The following is a 16480-nucleotide window of genomic DNA, read 5'->3' on the forward strand; positions in this document are numbered from 1 at the left end:
TAAGTAATCCAGGGAAGACTCATCGGGAGGCTGTAAAGTGGATATTGCGATACTTGAAGGGAACGACGGATGTTTGCTTAGTGTATGGAGCAATTAAGAAGAGTGACTTGGAGGGATATGCTGACTCTGATTATGGTGGTGACATGTTGAATCATATGTCACATACGTGTTACATATTCACTTTATTCAGAGCCATCACATGGAAGTCAACATTAAAGGATATTGTTGCTTTGTCGATAACTGAATCTGAGTACATGTGCATGACGGAAGGAATAAAGGAGGAGATATGGTTGCAAGGGATTATTTAGATTCTTGGTTTGAGGATGGAGAAGTTTGTATTATATTGTGACAGTCAAAGTGCTTTGAGTCTTGCAAAGAATCTTGTCTACCACGAGAAGACAAAGCCACATTGATGTCAGGCTGAATTTCATTCGGGATATTCTGGAAGGCGACAAGTTTTCAATACTAAAGATTGATACGAAGTTCAACGCAACATATATGTTGAAAAAGTCATTGCCCACGGAGAAGTTCAAGCTTTTCATGGACTTGGTTGATGTTCGCAAGAGGTAGGTCCCTTCGGGGATGAATGACAGGAAGGGAGAGGATGTTCTTGTTCTAGGTGGCGTTTAGAGGATGCTCAAGTCAAGGTGGAGATTGTTAAATGTGACTCGAGCATTTAGATCATGTTAATGGAGAATTTGGAGCACTTGGAACTAAATGGAGAATTTGGGGTTCATGAAGCATGTGACAAAGGAACGGATCATCTGAGAAAGGAATGGATCGACTAACAAAGGAATGGATCAAGTGCCAAAGGAACAGATCATACAGAAGGGGTTTGTAGAAACTGGAAAAAGTTTGGAGCAGTTTGGAGTGATATGGAGAAACATGGGAACCTTGTTGTGCCATATGATAAAGGGATGGGCCAAGAGTGATGCTCTTGCACCATGACACTCTCTCTTGCGCCATCATGTTCACTCTTGCAACATGAGGCTTGTTGTTGCGCCATGCATGAACTTGTTCTGCCATGCGTGTGCCTATTGCACCATGGTGATGTTGTTGCTCCAATCTTGATGTTCTTGCACTACACTTGAAGCCTCTTGCACCATCCTTATTCCTTGTTGCACCATCTGGAGATGTTGCGCCATGGAGTTGCTGTTGTGCCATCTGGAGATGTTGCGCCATGGAGTTCCTATTGCACCATGATGGCTCAAGTTGGACCATTTTGGTCTTTGACGAGCCAAGTATCGTATAAAGTCTTCTATGATGTTAAGATCGTTAAAGGATGCTATGAAGTTGATATTGCTCAAGGATTACACCAAGTTGTGCCACCATGATGGTTGTTGGCCCATTAGTGTTCATGATGCACCACTTGTACATCATGATGCTCCACTATGGCACAAGGTGCTCCATCATGTGTTTTGCTAATGCTCATGAGTTGTATGACATGGATGAATGTTCTAGAAGATGCTGCATGGCGGATTATACACGTTAAAAATATATCAACAATATGGGCTATATGTTAAGGGGAAGATATTTGGGATATTCTAGAAAACAAAAAACATTGTTGATCTGGCACACCAATATCAGTTGGTTAGGTCCATTCTCAATAAATGTCAACAACAAGACCAATCAATATGTGATTTATATCTTAGATACAAAAGTATTAGTGTAATATCACGTCTCCCAGGTATACAATTGAACTAATTTATGTTCATTTTGACAGGGAAACTCAACGAGTTGGAGGCCCCAACTCGTCGAGGAGAAATTTAGATAGCCGCACGGGTTTAGAGTCAACTCGACGAGTTGGAGGACCCAACTTGACGAGTAGGAGCTGATTGAGAAAACCTTAATTTTCAAGGTTTGCACCCTATTTAAAGGACCTTAAGTCCTTTACCCCACTTCCCTCATCACCTAATCGAGCTATTATCATCCGTGAGAGAGAGAGAGAGAGGCTAAGAGTGTGTTTTGAGTGCATTCTTTGAAGGAGCTTGAGGAGCAAAAGTCTTGGAATGAGAATGAGTCCTTGGATCCGACATTCTTTCAGTGTTAGCGGTCATTTGGAGGTGAAAAGCCACTAACTTGATCACTTGTTTGTTAATTAGATATCTCCATTAGAGAGTTATGGCCATTTTTAGCATTTCCCTTGGGTCCTTATTGGCTTTGAGCTTACCTTGAAGCCAAGACTTCAGATCTAGACATTATTAGGCCCTTTAGGCCTAAAGACTCGAGCTTTATTCTATTTTGGCCAACTTCCATACCTTAAACCCTTTTGTTGAGCTTTGGTTTGGAAAACTTAGACCTAAATGTCATGCATGGACGTAAAACTTGCATATTTACGTGGTATTTCAGCCATAGGAGGCTATATCTAGAGTTTGGGGCATGAGTCTTGCTTAAAGACATCTGAAAAAGAGAATGGCTTGAAGGAACTCGACGAGTTGGTGAGCCAACTTGATGTGTTAGTTAGGGTTTCCTCGATAGTCTGGACATGTTACAAACTCGGTGAGTTGGTGAGAGAACTCGATGAGTTGAGTTGGATTTTCCTGACTTTTCTGAGGACAAAAGGAACTTGGCGAGTCACATAGACACACTTGAAGAGTTGGTTCAACATGGACTGTTGACTTGAGGGTTGACTTCCGTTGACTTTTAGGGTTTGATCTTATGGACTTAGGAGACCATGGATGGGTAAAGTGGTCTTTCACCCTTTTTGAGAGTTAGTAAAGGAATAGTTTAACATCCTTGGAGTTTTTATTATAAATTTTTAATTAAAAATGATTATGATTTATGTAGGTGGAGTCTAGGCCTACTGTTGAGTACGAGACATACTGGCTTACTTAAAAAGTGAGTCTTCTCACTATATTTACATGCGTGGTAATACTGTATGAATGGAAGGTCTTATTAGAGTTATTGACCGGAGGGTCTTATGTGCTTATGTTGAGTTATATGATATCATGTATTTAGTCTTTGCGATTTATGTTGTATATTATTTTGTGCCTCGTTGAGTTAGGACTGGAGGGTACAACCCGAATTGTGAGACCAGAGGGTCCTCACTGAGATAGCGAACTGGAGAGTCCAACCCGTTTTGTGAGACCGGAGGCTAATTATTTGTGTGTGATATAGCCATGATAGGCTAATTATTTGTGTGTGGTATTTTTGGGAACTCACTAATCTTTGTGCTTGCAGTGTTGTGTGAAATGTGCTTCAGGTACCTCTCAGGATCGTGGGAAGGCGCCGACATGATTATATACACCAACTTGAGATTATGTTTTGAGGATTCTGAGATATTGTCAAACATTTTGTTGTCTTGTGTTTTGAACAACTTATAAATTTGGGTTTAAGAAATATGAAACTATGTTTTGTGTGGTTTTAAAAATGAAAAATTTATTTGGGAATTTAGAGCGTTTCAATTAGGATTGGTTGACACTTAAGGCTGTCTAGCAATGAATGTAATGAAGGTGTGGTTAATATTGAAAATCACAAAAAGATCTTCAACTTATGATTCTTACCACAGGACTTCAATATCATTTTAACCATGTAAATGCTCTTCTCTTGCATCATTCTTTTTGTCGCTTTATAGAGGGTGCAATCATGAAAGCGATTAATGAATAATTGGGACACCATTTACACCTTCTAATTAATAGAGATTATAAATACGTATCCTCTAACATTCCCTATAGTTTGATCGGGAGGAGAGTTCCAAAGATTCAAAATAGTATTTAAATCACTGAATAGCTGAGTCGGAAGACCTTTGGTGAAGATGTCTGCATACTGAGCAGAAGAGGGCACGTGAAAAACTCTAACTTATCCTCGAGCTACCAGATCTGAAACAAAGTGAATATCGATCTCAATGTGTTTCGTGCGCTGGTGTTGAACTAGGTTCGAAGTCATGTTAACCGAACTAATATTGTCACACTAGCTAATAGTGGCTTTGGTGGGCAGACATCAAAGTTCACAAAGTAAGTTGAGAACCTAGCACGTCTCAACAACGACGTTTGCTACACTGTGATACTATGCCTCTGCAATGGACCAAGAAATGACCCCCTGTCATTCAGACTACCATGTGATAAGATTATCCCAAGGAAAACATAGTAACTAGATGTAGAATGAAGAGATATTGGGCATCTGCTTCAGTCAGCATCCGAATAGGCATGAAGCTCAGAAGATGCTAAGACATGTAACTGTAAGCCATGGTCCAAAGTCCCTTTCATGTAGCAAAGAATGCATTTAAGGGAGTGTAGATGTGGCTTCCGTGGGTCGTGCATGAAAAAGAAAATATGTTGAACTGCAAAAGCAATGTCTGATTGACTAAAAGTGAGGTATTGAAGAGCTCTAGCGAGACTGCGGTAGAAGGATGGGTCGACAATAGGAGGACCGGTGTCATCCATCTTATGTGTAATATCATCATGCATACAAGCTGGATTGCACGGAAGCATATTAGGCCGAATGATGATCTCAGAGGAATATTTTCTCTGAGAGAGAAATAGACCCTATGACGATCGAGTAGCATAAGCAATATCAGTACCATGATGATATATGGACAAAGATGAATTTGTGAGACTGTGCAGAAACCACATGTGTAAAGCGTATTACGCGAACCGTTGATACCATGCCCACGGGGCCTATTTTAGGCCATATAAGGATCGCTGAAGATGACATATATAGTCCGGATGCTAGGGATTTCGGAAACCAGGTGGCTGATACATGTAGACAGTCTCTTGGAGATGACAGCAAAAAAATGTATTCTTCACATCAAGCTGATGAATAGGCCAGTGTCGAGAGATAGCCAAGCTGAGAACAATGCGTATAGTTTCCGGTTTGACAACCAGACTAAAAGTATCATCACAGTCAATGCCTTATTGTTGGCTACGACAATTTTCCACTAAAAACGCTTTAGAGAGAGATAAAGAACCATCAACATTAAACTTTTGTTTAAACAACCACATATAACTAACCATATTTGCCTATGGTGGACGTGGAACAAGAACCCAAGTCTCGTTTGTAATAAGACCATTATATTCCTCGTTCATGGCTTTATGCCAATGTGGATTTTTCAAAGCCTGTATCTGTGACCTTAGGACAGAGGCAATGGAGGTGGAATGAAGATTAAGGCGATCAATGGGTTTCACAATGCCACTTCTAGATCTAGTGTGCATGTGGCGAGTGGGAGAGGGAGGGGGTTATTAGGAAGAGAAAGAGGGGAAGTCGAAGGAATAGAGGTGGGTCCGGCCCCAGGCAGGGGTGTAAGGGTAGGGGGTTAGTGTGAGTGGTAGTGGTAGTGGGGATTGGAGTGGGGTGAAGTATTTGATGATGGTTTGGAGAGATGTCGAGGAATATATAATCGTCAAATGTGACATGACGCGAGATGATGATCTTTCGAGTGGAGAGATCGAAATATCAAAAACCACAATGAAGAGTGGGGTATCGAAGAAAAATGAACGATGTGGAGTGAGGTTGGAGTTCATAAGTAGCATGAAGGTGATGGAAGCAAAGACAACTGAACACACACAAGTGATCATATGTAGGGCGATGCCTAAAAAAGCGATAGTGAGGAGTGCCATTGGAAATGGAGGCAGTAGCAATTATATTGAGTAAATGGGCTGCCATGTGGAGAGCCTCTGGCCAAAAGGATGGAGGGAGGTGAGAATGGAAAAGAAGAGTACGCATCATATTATTGGTAGTTCGAATCATGCATTTAGATCTTCCATTTTGCTGAGAGGTGTGAGGGCATGTGATGCGAAAGATGATGACATGAAATATAAGGTAGTCATGGAAGGGTTTATTGTTATACTCCCCTCCATTGTCACATTGAAGTTGTTTGATAGTGCCACCAAATTGATTTTTTATTATGTTGGAGAGGTGTAAGAATTTTTGATATACTTTAGATTTATGCTTAATAGGATAAACCCAAAGATAATGAGTAAAGTGATCAAGAAATAAGACAGAATAATTTAAACCACCATTACTAGTAATTGGAGAAGTCCAAACATCAGAATGAATAATCTCAAAAGGTGCAAAAACAATAGATTCAGACAAAGAAAAAGGAAGTCTAGTGTGTTTGCCAAGATGACAAGCTTGACAAGAAACATTATTTTTTGGTAAAGGACAAGAAATAGAACTATTAGAAAATAAATGCTTCAAGAATTGATCTCCTGGATGACCGGTCCGTTGATGCCAAGTAGATGACGAGGTGGAGATGAAGGCATGACTTGTAGAGCTTGTGATAGGATACAGAGATCCTTTGCTATCACAACGGATGAGAGAACGACGAGTCTAATAATCAAGAATAGTGAAACCATAAGGATCAAAGTTAATAGGACAATTGTTTGTAGTGGTAAATTTGCGAACATATATCATGTTTTTTACAATATTAGGTGTGATGAGAACATTTGGTAAATGAAGGGTCCGGTAAGTATTTGGAATAGGAAAAGTAGTATGCCCCGATGTCACGACAAGTATTGCAGAACCGTTACCAACATAAATAGATTGATGATAATGATGATTATTAGAGACGGATTTGAGAATACCTATGTTGCTGTGAACATGATCAGTTGCTTCAGTGTCCATGACCCAACCACCATTCAACGACATAGTATTAAATAAGTTAGGGAGCGAGGTAGGCTAATCACTACCAAGCCAGGTCCATGGGGGTTGATCTGGCCCAGGAGATTATATATGGGATTGAGGAATGGCAGCCGAGTAGTGCACAATTGACGGGGCCCTATGCATGGGCCGCTTGAATTGGATCTGCCCTAACTTCCAACGTGTTGTTGGGTTGTCTAAAGGAATGAATTTTGGGGAGCCCAAAACTGTTGACCTGGCATGTTACATACATGAGAGGGAGGCGGTGGAATTTATACCCATCCAAAAGGGGTGTTTCGATTACTTTGACCGGCAGAAGAGGAAGGCGGTTGACCACTGGCAAAAGGAGTCGACTGTTGTTGGCGGTGCTGAGAGGTATTCCAACTGCCAACCCGATGGCTGTTATTCCCCCGATACGACCTGCCCCCACCTCCAAGATTTGAGGTCACTGATAGGGCGCTGAATAGCGGTTCTCATGGGATGGGAGAGTGGTGTGGTGAGTGTGGAGGCGTGTTTCTTCAACCAGGAGCATTGATCTCATCTACAAAAATGAAGGAAAAGGTTCGGAAAATCAAATGATGCCAACAATATTCTCGATTTTACTCGGGAGGCCGTTTAAAGCATGGAGAACGATATGACAGTCCTTGACTTTTTCACCGAGACCTTTAAGGAGATCTGCAATCTTCTTGATTTTCTCACAATACTCCTGGATGGTAGAGTCTCCCAAGGTGATGTTCTACAGTTCACTCTTAAGTTGCATTGCTTTGGACTCAATGTCATCATAAAAAAGGGCCTTGATGTTTAACCAGAACTGGCGGGCTGCTGCATTGATGGAGTAGGCTGGGGTGATTAGTTTTTGAGAGATGAATCCAAATAACCAGAGTTTTACCAAGTGATCAATTTCTTTCCATTATGTTGTTGTTGGGCGAGTATTAGGGGGTGGTTTCAAAAGTGTTGTCAATATTATCAGCAACCTCGTAAGCAAGACAGTGGGCATGGAATAAATCACTTTAAGGTTCATAATTATGAGAGATCAATAATAACAAAACGTAGTGTTTGATATTTGTGATGCCATAAGCCTTATGAGTAGGTTTGGAATGAGAACTAGTTTCACATGTCATGATGTCGAGGAAGAAATGAGAAAACAGAAGGTAGAGGGAGGAGAAGATGAAATGTCAACAGATGAGAAGGTCGACAATGGGTGAGGCAAACATAGGATCAGATAGGGTTGTTAAGTATCTGATACCATGATAGAGATTATTTTCCCATGAATCCAATTCTCATTCCAATATAAGTATAAATAATGCAAAATACATTAATACATATCCTCTGACACTAATGAGGTTATGTATCTATCTTGCTATATTATTTACCTTGTTAACTAGGAAAACAACATGTTTTACCTTTTTATCAAATTTAAATTAAATGGGTTCTGTCTTTCGATCTAATCCATTTTAATGTGTGATCGCATCACTTATTATGAATATGGCCGAGGAAATGTAATTTTGTACATTCATTGATGATCATGCTTGTTTTACATGGATATACTTTATGAAACACAAATTTAAGTTGCCTTAAATTTACATCACCTTTAATATCCACTAACACTAATGAGGTTGTGTATCTATCTTGCTATATTATTTACCTTGTTAACTAGGAAAACAACATGCTTTACCTTTTTATTCACTTATTATATGGCCGGGGAAATGTAATTTTTTACATTCATTGATGATCATGCTTGTTTTACATGGATATACTTTATGAAACACAAATTTAAGTTGCCTTAAATTTACATCACCTTTAATCGTATAGCTCAAACTCTATTCACCAAACCAAATAAAACCCCCAATGTCATGAAATTTAGAGAAACATATTTTCTCTACTTTATTTGATAACAAGGAACAATCTCACATATCATGTCTCAGCAAAATGGCCTTGCCTAAAAAACACATACACATACTTGATTCTATTTTAATGATTCTCATATTTTCTTAATTCTTGAACGTTTTTTGGGTGAGGTTTCTCTTTATGTGATCTACACCATTAATCATAACCCCATACCCTCTCTCTAAAACTTATCATGTGATTTCATGCAACATGTACTTCCTATTTATAACATTACCAATGACTGAGTGTGATTTTTTATACTTCACAAAAACAAAAACATCAAACCTACTAAATTCATTGTTTTTCATAGGAAATGGTCTTGACCATCAGGGGTATGGGATCTTGTATGAAATATGCAATGTATTTCTATTCATGTTGTGTTTGAGAAAATTATAATGTTTTCCACTCTTCCTATTTTTCAAAAACTTATTCATTTGACACCTCCTTTTGGTATAGAAACATTCATTGCTTCTGTTATAAGACATCATAATCTATCATTGATTTTCCTAAACACAATGATATATCTAAAGTATGCGTGTGAACCTATTAGTAATTGTCTTCTATATTCCGCATCCAACTCATACTCTACGGTATCTACACCACTATGGTTTTTGTGGAAGTTCCTAAGACATCTGCTCACCTCAAGAACATGTTGATCTATCGTATGTTATCATTCTACTAATATTTGGCATTATAGTTTCTCTCAAATGAGAACTTCTTCATATGTATGTCAAGAATAGTTTTCTCAATGTATATTCCCTAAAGAATTCTGTATATAGTATCATCATATCATGTATGTGAACTTTGGAACTTGGAAGGTCAATTCATGGTTTCTCCATGTAGAACACATTATATTGTCGAACTACATTTTTTCGCCAATCATTCCTATAGATATGCTATAGGAATAGAACATTTCATTTGGATTTGTTATAGTTATTTGGAGTGATATTAATGTATTGTATTTTTCAATCCTTGTGATGTCTCATTCTGAATTTGTCGTAGTAATGTCTCATTTTCAATGGGGCTTTGCTAATGGCTTACTACCTATGTTTAATATTTTTTTACTGCATGAGTTTTAATTTTATAATATTTTATGAAGTTTGATAAGTTAAGAAAGTACAAAAAATGAAGATTGAAAGATGATTAAGACACTCACCACCACAATATCTTCTTCGACTGTGATATTAACACCCTTAGACAGAATCAAGTATGCCTCCTCTTTCGTTTCAATGATGTTGCAATTTCGAGGCTTTTTCTCCAACATTTTATCTTTATAATATAAGAATTTTTTATAGTCATCTGGCAGTTGATTCTCGCACTCTATCTCATATGTTAGGAGATTGTCCTCCTCTTGGATTTTGATTTTTTCAGCATCACACTGTTAATATATGAATGTTTGGATTAAAACAAAGACTAGAGAAAAATAATGATAACATCTAAATAAATAAATAACTTAATCCCAATAATCAATTTTTATTATTCTAAAAAACGAAGTATTTTCTATGCTAGCGGTCTTCATAAATATTACTACTAAACAAGTTGATCAATTACATCAAATTAGCAAATTATTGTTACATTCTTTTCTTCTTTTTCTTTTGTCTTTTCTTTGACACCACAAATGTACGTACCTATCGGTTTTTTATTACTTATGTCATTGGATTCTATTGAAAAGTATTACTTTTGAGATATAATTAAGTTATAGTCAAGTATAATCTAATACTGGTAAGCTAAATGTATCAAATGTATCATATAAAGCTCGTATTGTTTAGTTAACATAATATGTATAATCCAACATACCTTGTGTATTGGCAAAAATAAGACTCCTTCAACAAGAACCTCATAAAGCACATCATGCTTATCAAATTCAAAATTCTCCAACAAAAATTTGAATTCAAAATCTCTTTTAACACTAATGGTTTGAAAGAGTTCGATCATCATCCACCCATCTTTATAATCTCCAGCATACGAAACATAAGATTGACTTTGGTTGTTGATCTTGTACTTTAGATTCCTGATTATTATTGGACGAAAAGCAGAACATTTGCATTTGCAAAGGAGGTAAATTGCATATGTGACATCGGATGACAGAAATTGTGCCCTAATCTTCACTTGAATATTCGCAAGGTTTGATTTAATCAAAATCATTGCTACCTTCCCAAATCTACATGTGTAACATAAATCTTAATATTATTTGCTTCAGAAATATATATATATATATATATATATATATATATATATATATATATATATATATATATATAGGTTTAGGTTTCATGGAAACAAAAAACCTTAAAAAAAACCATAAAAATCATTAAAATGCATTAAAAAAATACTTACAGATCACAAAACTTTTTTTTGATTTTTTTTATCAAAAAATTGCAACTTTTGGTCAAAATCGCTGAAAAACATTTTTGAATTTTTTTTTACAAAAAGAAATTGAGTTTTTATTTTTTTTTCAGCGAAATTGTAAAAAATGCTGCGATTTTTTGATAAAAAAAATTCAAAATTTTTCTTTGTGATGTCTTGGTATTTTTTTATGCATTTTTATGACTTTTAGGGTTATTTTAAAGTTTTTTTGTTTTCCAAATAACTCTTCCCTATATAGGGTTAGGCTCATGTGAGACAGCCTAATTTTGTGAGACCGTGAGACACATTTTTTATTTTTTTTATTTCTTTTTATTTTTTTTAGTTAATTCAAGTTCCGAAAATAATATTTAAAAAAAAATTTTTTCAATTTTTCCATTTACTTTGCATTTTATAATTATTTTTTAGAATATGTACAGTGTAATATCCTATTAGAATATTCCACGTATTTTTCAAAAAAAAATGGATTTTTTTTTATTTTCTTTTAATTAATTCAAGTTCCGAAAATAATATTTAAAAAAAAGAATTTTTAGATTTTTCCATTTATTTTGCGTTTTAAAATTATTTTTTAGAATATGTCAGTGTAATATTCTATTAGAATATTTCACTTATTTTTCAAAAAAAAAGGAATTTGTTTTTTTATTTTTTTTATATTTTTTTTAATTTTTTAAATTTTTTTTAGTTAATTCAAGTTCCGAAAATAATAATTAAAAAAAGAATTTTTGGATTTTTCCATTTATTTTGATTTTAAAATTATTTTTAGATTTGGTCTCACGGTTTCACAAAATTGGAATGGTCTCAGATGAACCTGAACCTATATATATATATATATATATATATATATATATATATATATATATATATATATATATATATATATATATACACACACTAAATTCCTGTTTTAAAGATAATTTTGTTTTTAGTTTTAGGTATTTAAAATAAAGTAAATATTTATTTTTATTATATATACATATATATGTGTATTTTTCTTTTAAGTTGGAAATATATGAACTCGCCTTTTTGTTGTATCAACTGCTATGGAAATTTTGTACTTGAACCATTCTTTCGTTGTACTTTATACGTTAGTATTATTAGATAAAATTTTTAGGAAAAATTTGATTAATTCACTGAATACATAATGTTCACTTTGACTTGGAACAAAATGGATATTTCACTTCACTAAATCATGAGCTTTTTCAGAATTACCAAATTTAGTAAATGTCACTAGGTATAAATTTATAGAAAAGTAAAAAAAGGAGGAGATAGATAACCGAGATTCGGGTAAAGAGATCTCGTCACAATCATTTGGACGTGGATACTTCATTGTCATTGTGAAAACCAATTGTTGATTCTTTCCATTTTCATCCAAAGGAGACCACTGTATAGATGAAAGCAACAATTAATATCAATATTAGAGTTAATCACAGTGTTAACTTTCTAATGAAATTGTATAAAAGAACTAAATCATGCAAGTTGATTTAATCAATAAATCAAGAATGATCAGACGATATATTATAGTTAAATAAAGATTTGGATATATGAAAAAATCTTTGTATTATTGGTGACAAGTTTAATGGAAGTTTAATATAATAGGATCTGTTACACATCATCATTTAAAAAAAATAATCATCGAGTTTTCATGAAGAAGAAAGTTGTGGTGGTGATCATCGACCAGAAAAATATGGCACATAGCCGGAATCAATAAATGTTAACATTTGAAGATACAAATATTCAAAACCAAAAGTCTACGACCATTATTTGAGTTAATTGAAGACAACTCTTGAGAAACAAATAGTTTACCTGAATAACGGATCCTAAGCTGATCATTTCTTGATTCTTTCCATTTTCATCTACAGAAAACCACTATGGAAATGAAAGCAATTGTTACCATTGATGTTGGAATTAATCACTATGTTATCTTTCTAAAAACATATCAAATAAAAACTAAACCACACAAGTTGATTTCATCAATAATTCAAAAAGGGTTAGTCAAAATTAGTAGAGATATGCCCGGTATCACCACATGATATTGAAATAATAGTTAAATGGGCATGTATAGGTTATACAATTAGATCAAGAATGTATAGAAATAATATTTAATAAGGCGAATTAGTTTATTATGTTTTAAAGTGTCAATAAACTATTATAAATTGATTAATTGATTTATTATTTATTAAAGTGTGAATAAATAAATAGAAATTAATTACCAGGACTAATTAATTATGATAAAAGAATTATATTAACTATTTGGAAATAATTAATGGATAATTCTTATAGACATTTATAACGATTATATTAAACATATAATTTAAAATCCTTATATTTAAATAAGGAAACCTTTAAATTCAACTTAAGGATCCTACATGTTTATAGAGGGGTAAGGCCAAGAAGACCTAACACCACCTGAAAACCCTAAGGAGCCGTCCACCTCTCTTTTTACCCTCGTAGTTGTTGCAGGTTTCTTAAGAAACCTACCTCTAGTCAAAATTAATAAAGGGTTTGAGCAAAGGTGTTATCTCTTGCTTGGTTGATGAGGGGTGCGAAATTGTTAGAGGGGTTCTTTTTTGGACCATAACATCCACTTTTTCCTATTATAAGGTAACCCTAAAACATTTATTTTAGGTCAGGTAATTTGCTTTTAATGTTTGAACGATGATTCAAGTAACAACCCATTCATGTATGAGTTAATTTCTAAATTATAACATTTCACTTTGGCTGGCCACGACGTGGTGCAGCTTCACAACAGCGTCACAATACTTTTTATGAGCGTGTGACTTTAATGACCCGATACGACATGGCCATGGGTGCCTCGACGTGCAACTATTTTTGGAGAAAACCCTAATCCTTGGGCCTTGGGCTATATTTAAAGGACATTATGGCTAGGGTTTTATGACCATTCAGCCTCCATCACCCTCCTAAGCTCAGAAACTCTAATCCTAGCCTCCTTTGCGTATTGTGAGCTCATTTTGGTACTTTTGTGATCTTTGAAGGAGAAGGCATCCTTTAGGGTGTAGTGATTCACCTTGTAAGCATCATCTTCATCTTTTAGCATATCTCCTAGACCTTGGTAAGTGTCCAAGACTCAATATTTACATTGTTAAGTTACTAGATCTCTAGACTTGTCCCTTATTCTTCTTGTTTTGAGGAGTTTGGGTGGTGAGATCACATAAAGTTTTCAAATTTATAAATCTCTAGGTCATTTTGGGTGTTTGGTTCTTTGGATCTGAAGTAAAAATGAGTTTTGGTGTCATGCGTGAAATCTTAGTCATAAAACCCTCATTTTGACCTATTATGAGTTCAAGACATGCATTGGACATGCATGTCTGTAAAGCATGAACTTTTATGATGATGTTGGGGCTATAAACTCTTCTGGAGCTGATTGACAAGGAATTTTCAAGATTTAGTGCTTAATGATTAAGCCCATGCTATGTTTTTCCTTGTTTGGACCTAGCGTTTAAGATCTGGATTTCTTGGAGGGTCTTAAGGTATAAAGTTGGAAACTTTATCCATCTAGACCATAGGAAGGAGTAGGTCTGAGCTTTGGAGCTCTTAGAATTGAAGGAAACGGTATAGTCCATTAAGTTGTTAGGAACCCAGTGCCCACGACCTGGCCTTAGGTCACCACAGCATGGCGACTGGGAAAATCCCCGTATGTGTTGTCGTTTATGGGCCACGACGTGGTCATGGATGGCTACGACGTGGCAGTCGACTAAAGTCAACTTTAACTGTTGGCTTTGACCATTGACTTTTGACTTGAGTTGACTTTTGGTTAAACTCCTAGTTTTGGAAGTATAATTAAGGGTTTACCTTGTGTCACTATATAGGTTGTGTTTAGCATCCATATTTTTGGTGGTGATAGCAGTAGCAGTTGATTATCATTTGAGGGGTGAGTCTCTTTATTGTATTCGTGGGTCAAAGGCAACAATGTCCGCCCACTGGATTGTGTATGATACTAATTGTCTTGGTGAAACTTAAATGGAGGACCCCGGGGTAGCCTGTGGCATATGTATGAATGACCATTGGGGAAGCCCATTACAATTGCATGAATGTAACATCCCGACTCCCAATTATAATATTTAATTAAATTATATTCATTTTGTTAGGGAAACTCGACGAGCTGGAGATCCCAACTCGCTAAGTAGAGATTGAGATGGTCGCGTGATTTTTAGAGTCTACTCAACGAGTTGGGGGGACGCTACTCGACGAGTAGGAGCCGAGTGTGAAAACCCTAATTTTCAGGGTTTCCAACTTCAAGAAATCAACTTTTGAAAGGAAATAAATTAGTTTGTTTGACATATGTGAATATTTTTTACATATAAAAGATTTACAATTATATTTTCACTAAACTATAGAGAAAATAATCCATAAAGAACTATACATTGTGATGTAGGACTCCTTCTAATGAATGTATATATTTAGTACACTATACCCAATCAACTTTATTAACAATTATAGTTGTTGAAATTCTATTTTATATGATAAAAGATAATTGTGAAACATTTGTTGAAGTTTTCAAATAAAAAGTTGAGATACAGATTAGTAGAACCATCTAAAGCCTTAGAGATAAAAAAGGATGAACTAAACCATAGTAGATATGGTTTACTTTTGTAATTGGAGGAAATTATCTTCCTCTACCCTTTTGGAATTATGCCTTAATCTCTATCATTTGTATTTCGAATACACACACAAACTTAAAAGCAGATAAAACACTTTTTAAGATTTAGTAGGAAAAGGCTTCCTTTGTATTTAAACCCCCATAAACTTCATTTTAGGATTCCTTAACAGCCTCCTTCGTCCACAAACATAGAAAACCCTTGCCGTAGACTCTCCTTGTGATTTTTTTAACCTTTTGGTGGTATTTTGGTGGCTTGAAGAAGAAGATATCACTATTGGAACATAGATTAAGCTTAGAGGCTTCAGTTGCATCTTCTAGCAACATCTTTAGACCATTGTGAGTAACCAAGATTCAAGCTTTATGATTTCCTTATTGCTAGATCTAAGGTTTTGTGCATGATAATCCATGGTTAGATGAGTTAGAATGTTGGGAATCCATAAAGTTAGCAACTTTATGGGTCCATTGTAGCACCTGGTTTCTGATTTTGAGAGGAAAGGAGAGTAGATCAAGAAGAGAAGAAGGAGGCCAAGCATCTTGGTGTTACTTCAGTGATTTCCTTGAGGTATAACTAAGTTTCCCTCTGTTTTCATGCTTATAGTCCCTTTGAAGCTCCATTAAAGTCCTCCTTGAGCCATTTCCAAGCTTGAGTATGAAATAGGGTTTGTAATAAGTTGATTAACCTTTAGATCTAGGCATGATTGAGCTCTAGGAGCTCAGATCTACTGCCTTTATGGAGCCATATTGCATGAAAGCCGTAGATCTACTCTTTTAGTGCATTTTGAGCCCTAAAATCTTCATTGGTGATTATTTACAGGTAAAGTTGGAAACTTTACGTGTTAATCAAGCCTTAGAAACCCAGATCTATGAATGACATGAGCTGGATTCAAGCAAAATCGAGTATATAGTAATTGCATGTGACAAACTCGGCGATTCGTTCATCGGACTCGGCGAGTCGAGTCGCGAGTCCCGAGTTTCCCCCCACCCTTTTCGTGTTTGCGGGGTGGAGTAGTGAGTCATGGGGTGTGACTCAGTGGG

General features: G+C 35.7%; 1 protein-coding gene across 4 annotated transcripts in view; it reads right to left on the reverse strand.

Moving 5' to 3' along the window:
- LOC145057734 (uncharacterized) overlaps positions 1–16480 on the reverse strand; it is an 83500-nt gene that overhangs the window by 47452 nt on the left and 19568 nt on the right. For all 4 annotated transcript variants that reach the window (XM_079005614.1, XM_079005613.1, XM_079005616.1 and 1 more), the window contains exons 10-13: positions 12631–12693; positions 12102–12208; positions 10261–10624; positions 9620–9841 (exon numbers count right to left, since the gene is read on the reverse strand). In XM_079005614.1, the coding sequence (XP_078861740.1) occupies positions 9620–9841; positions 10261–10624; positions 12102–12208; positions 12631–12693 (756 nt within the window). The remainder of the gene's footprint in view (positions 1–9619; positions 9842–10260; positions 10625–12101; positions 12209–12630; positions 12694–16480) is intronic.

The sequence above is a fragment of the Lactuca serriola genome, chromosome 6, assembly GCF_051521515.1.
Source record: "Lactuca serriola cultivar US96UC23 chromosome 6, Lser_US96UC23_V15, whole genome shotgun sequence".
NCBI classification, from domain to species: Eukaryota; Viridiplantae; Streptophyta; class Magnoliopsida; order Asterales; family Asteraceae; genus Lactuca; species Lactuca serriola.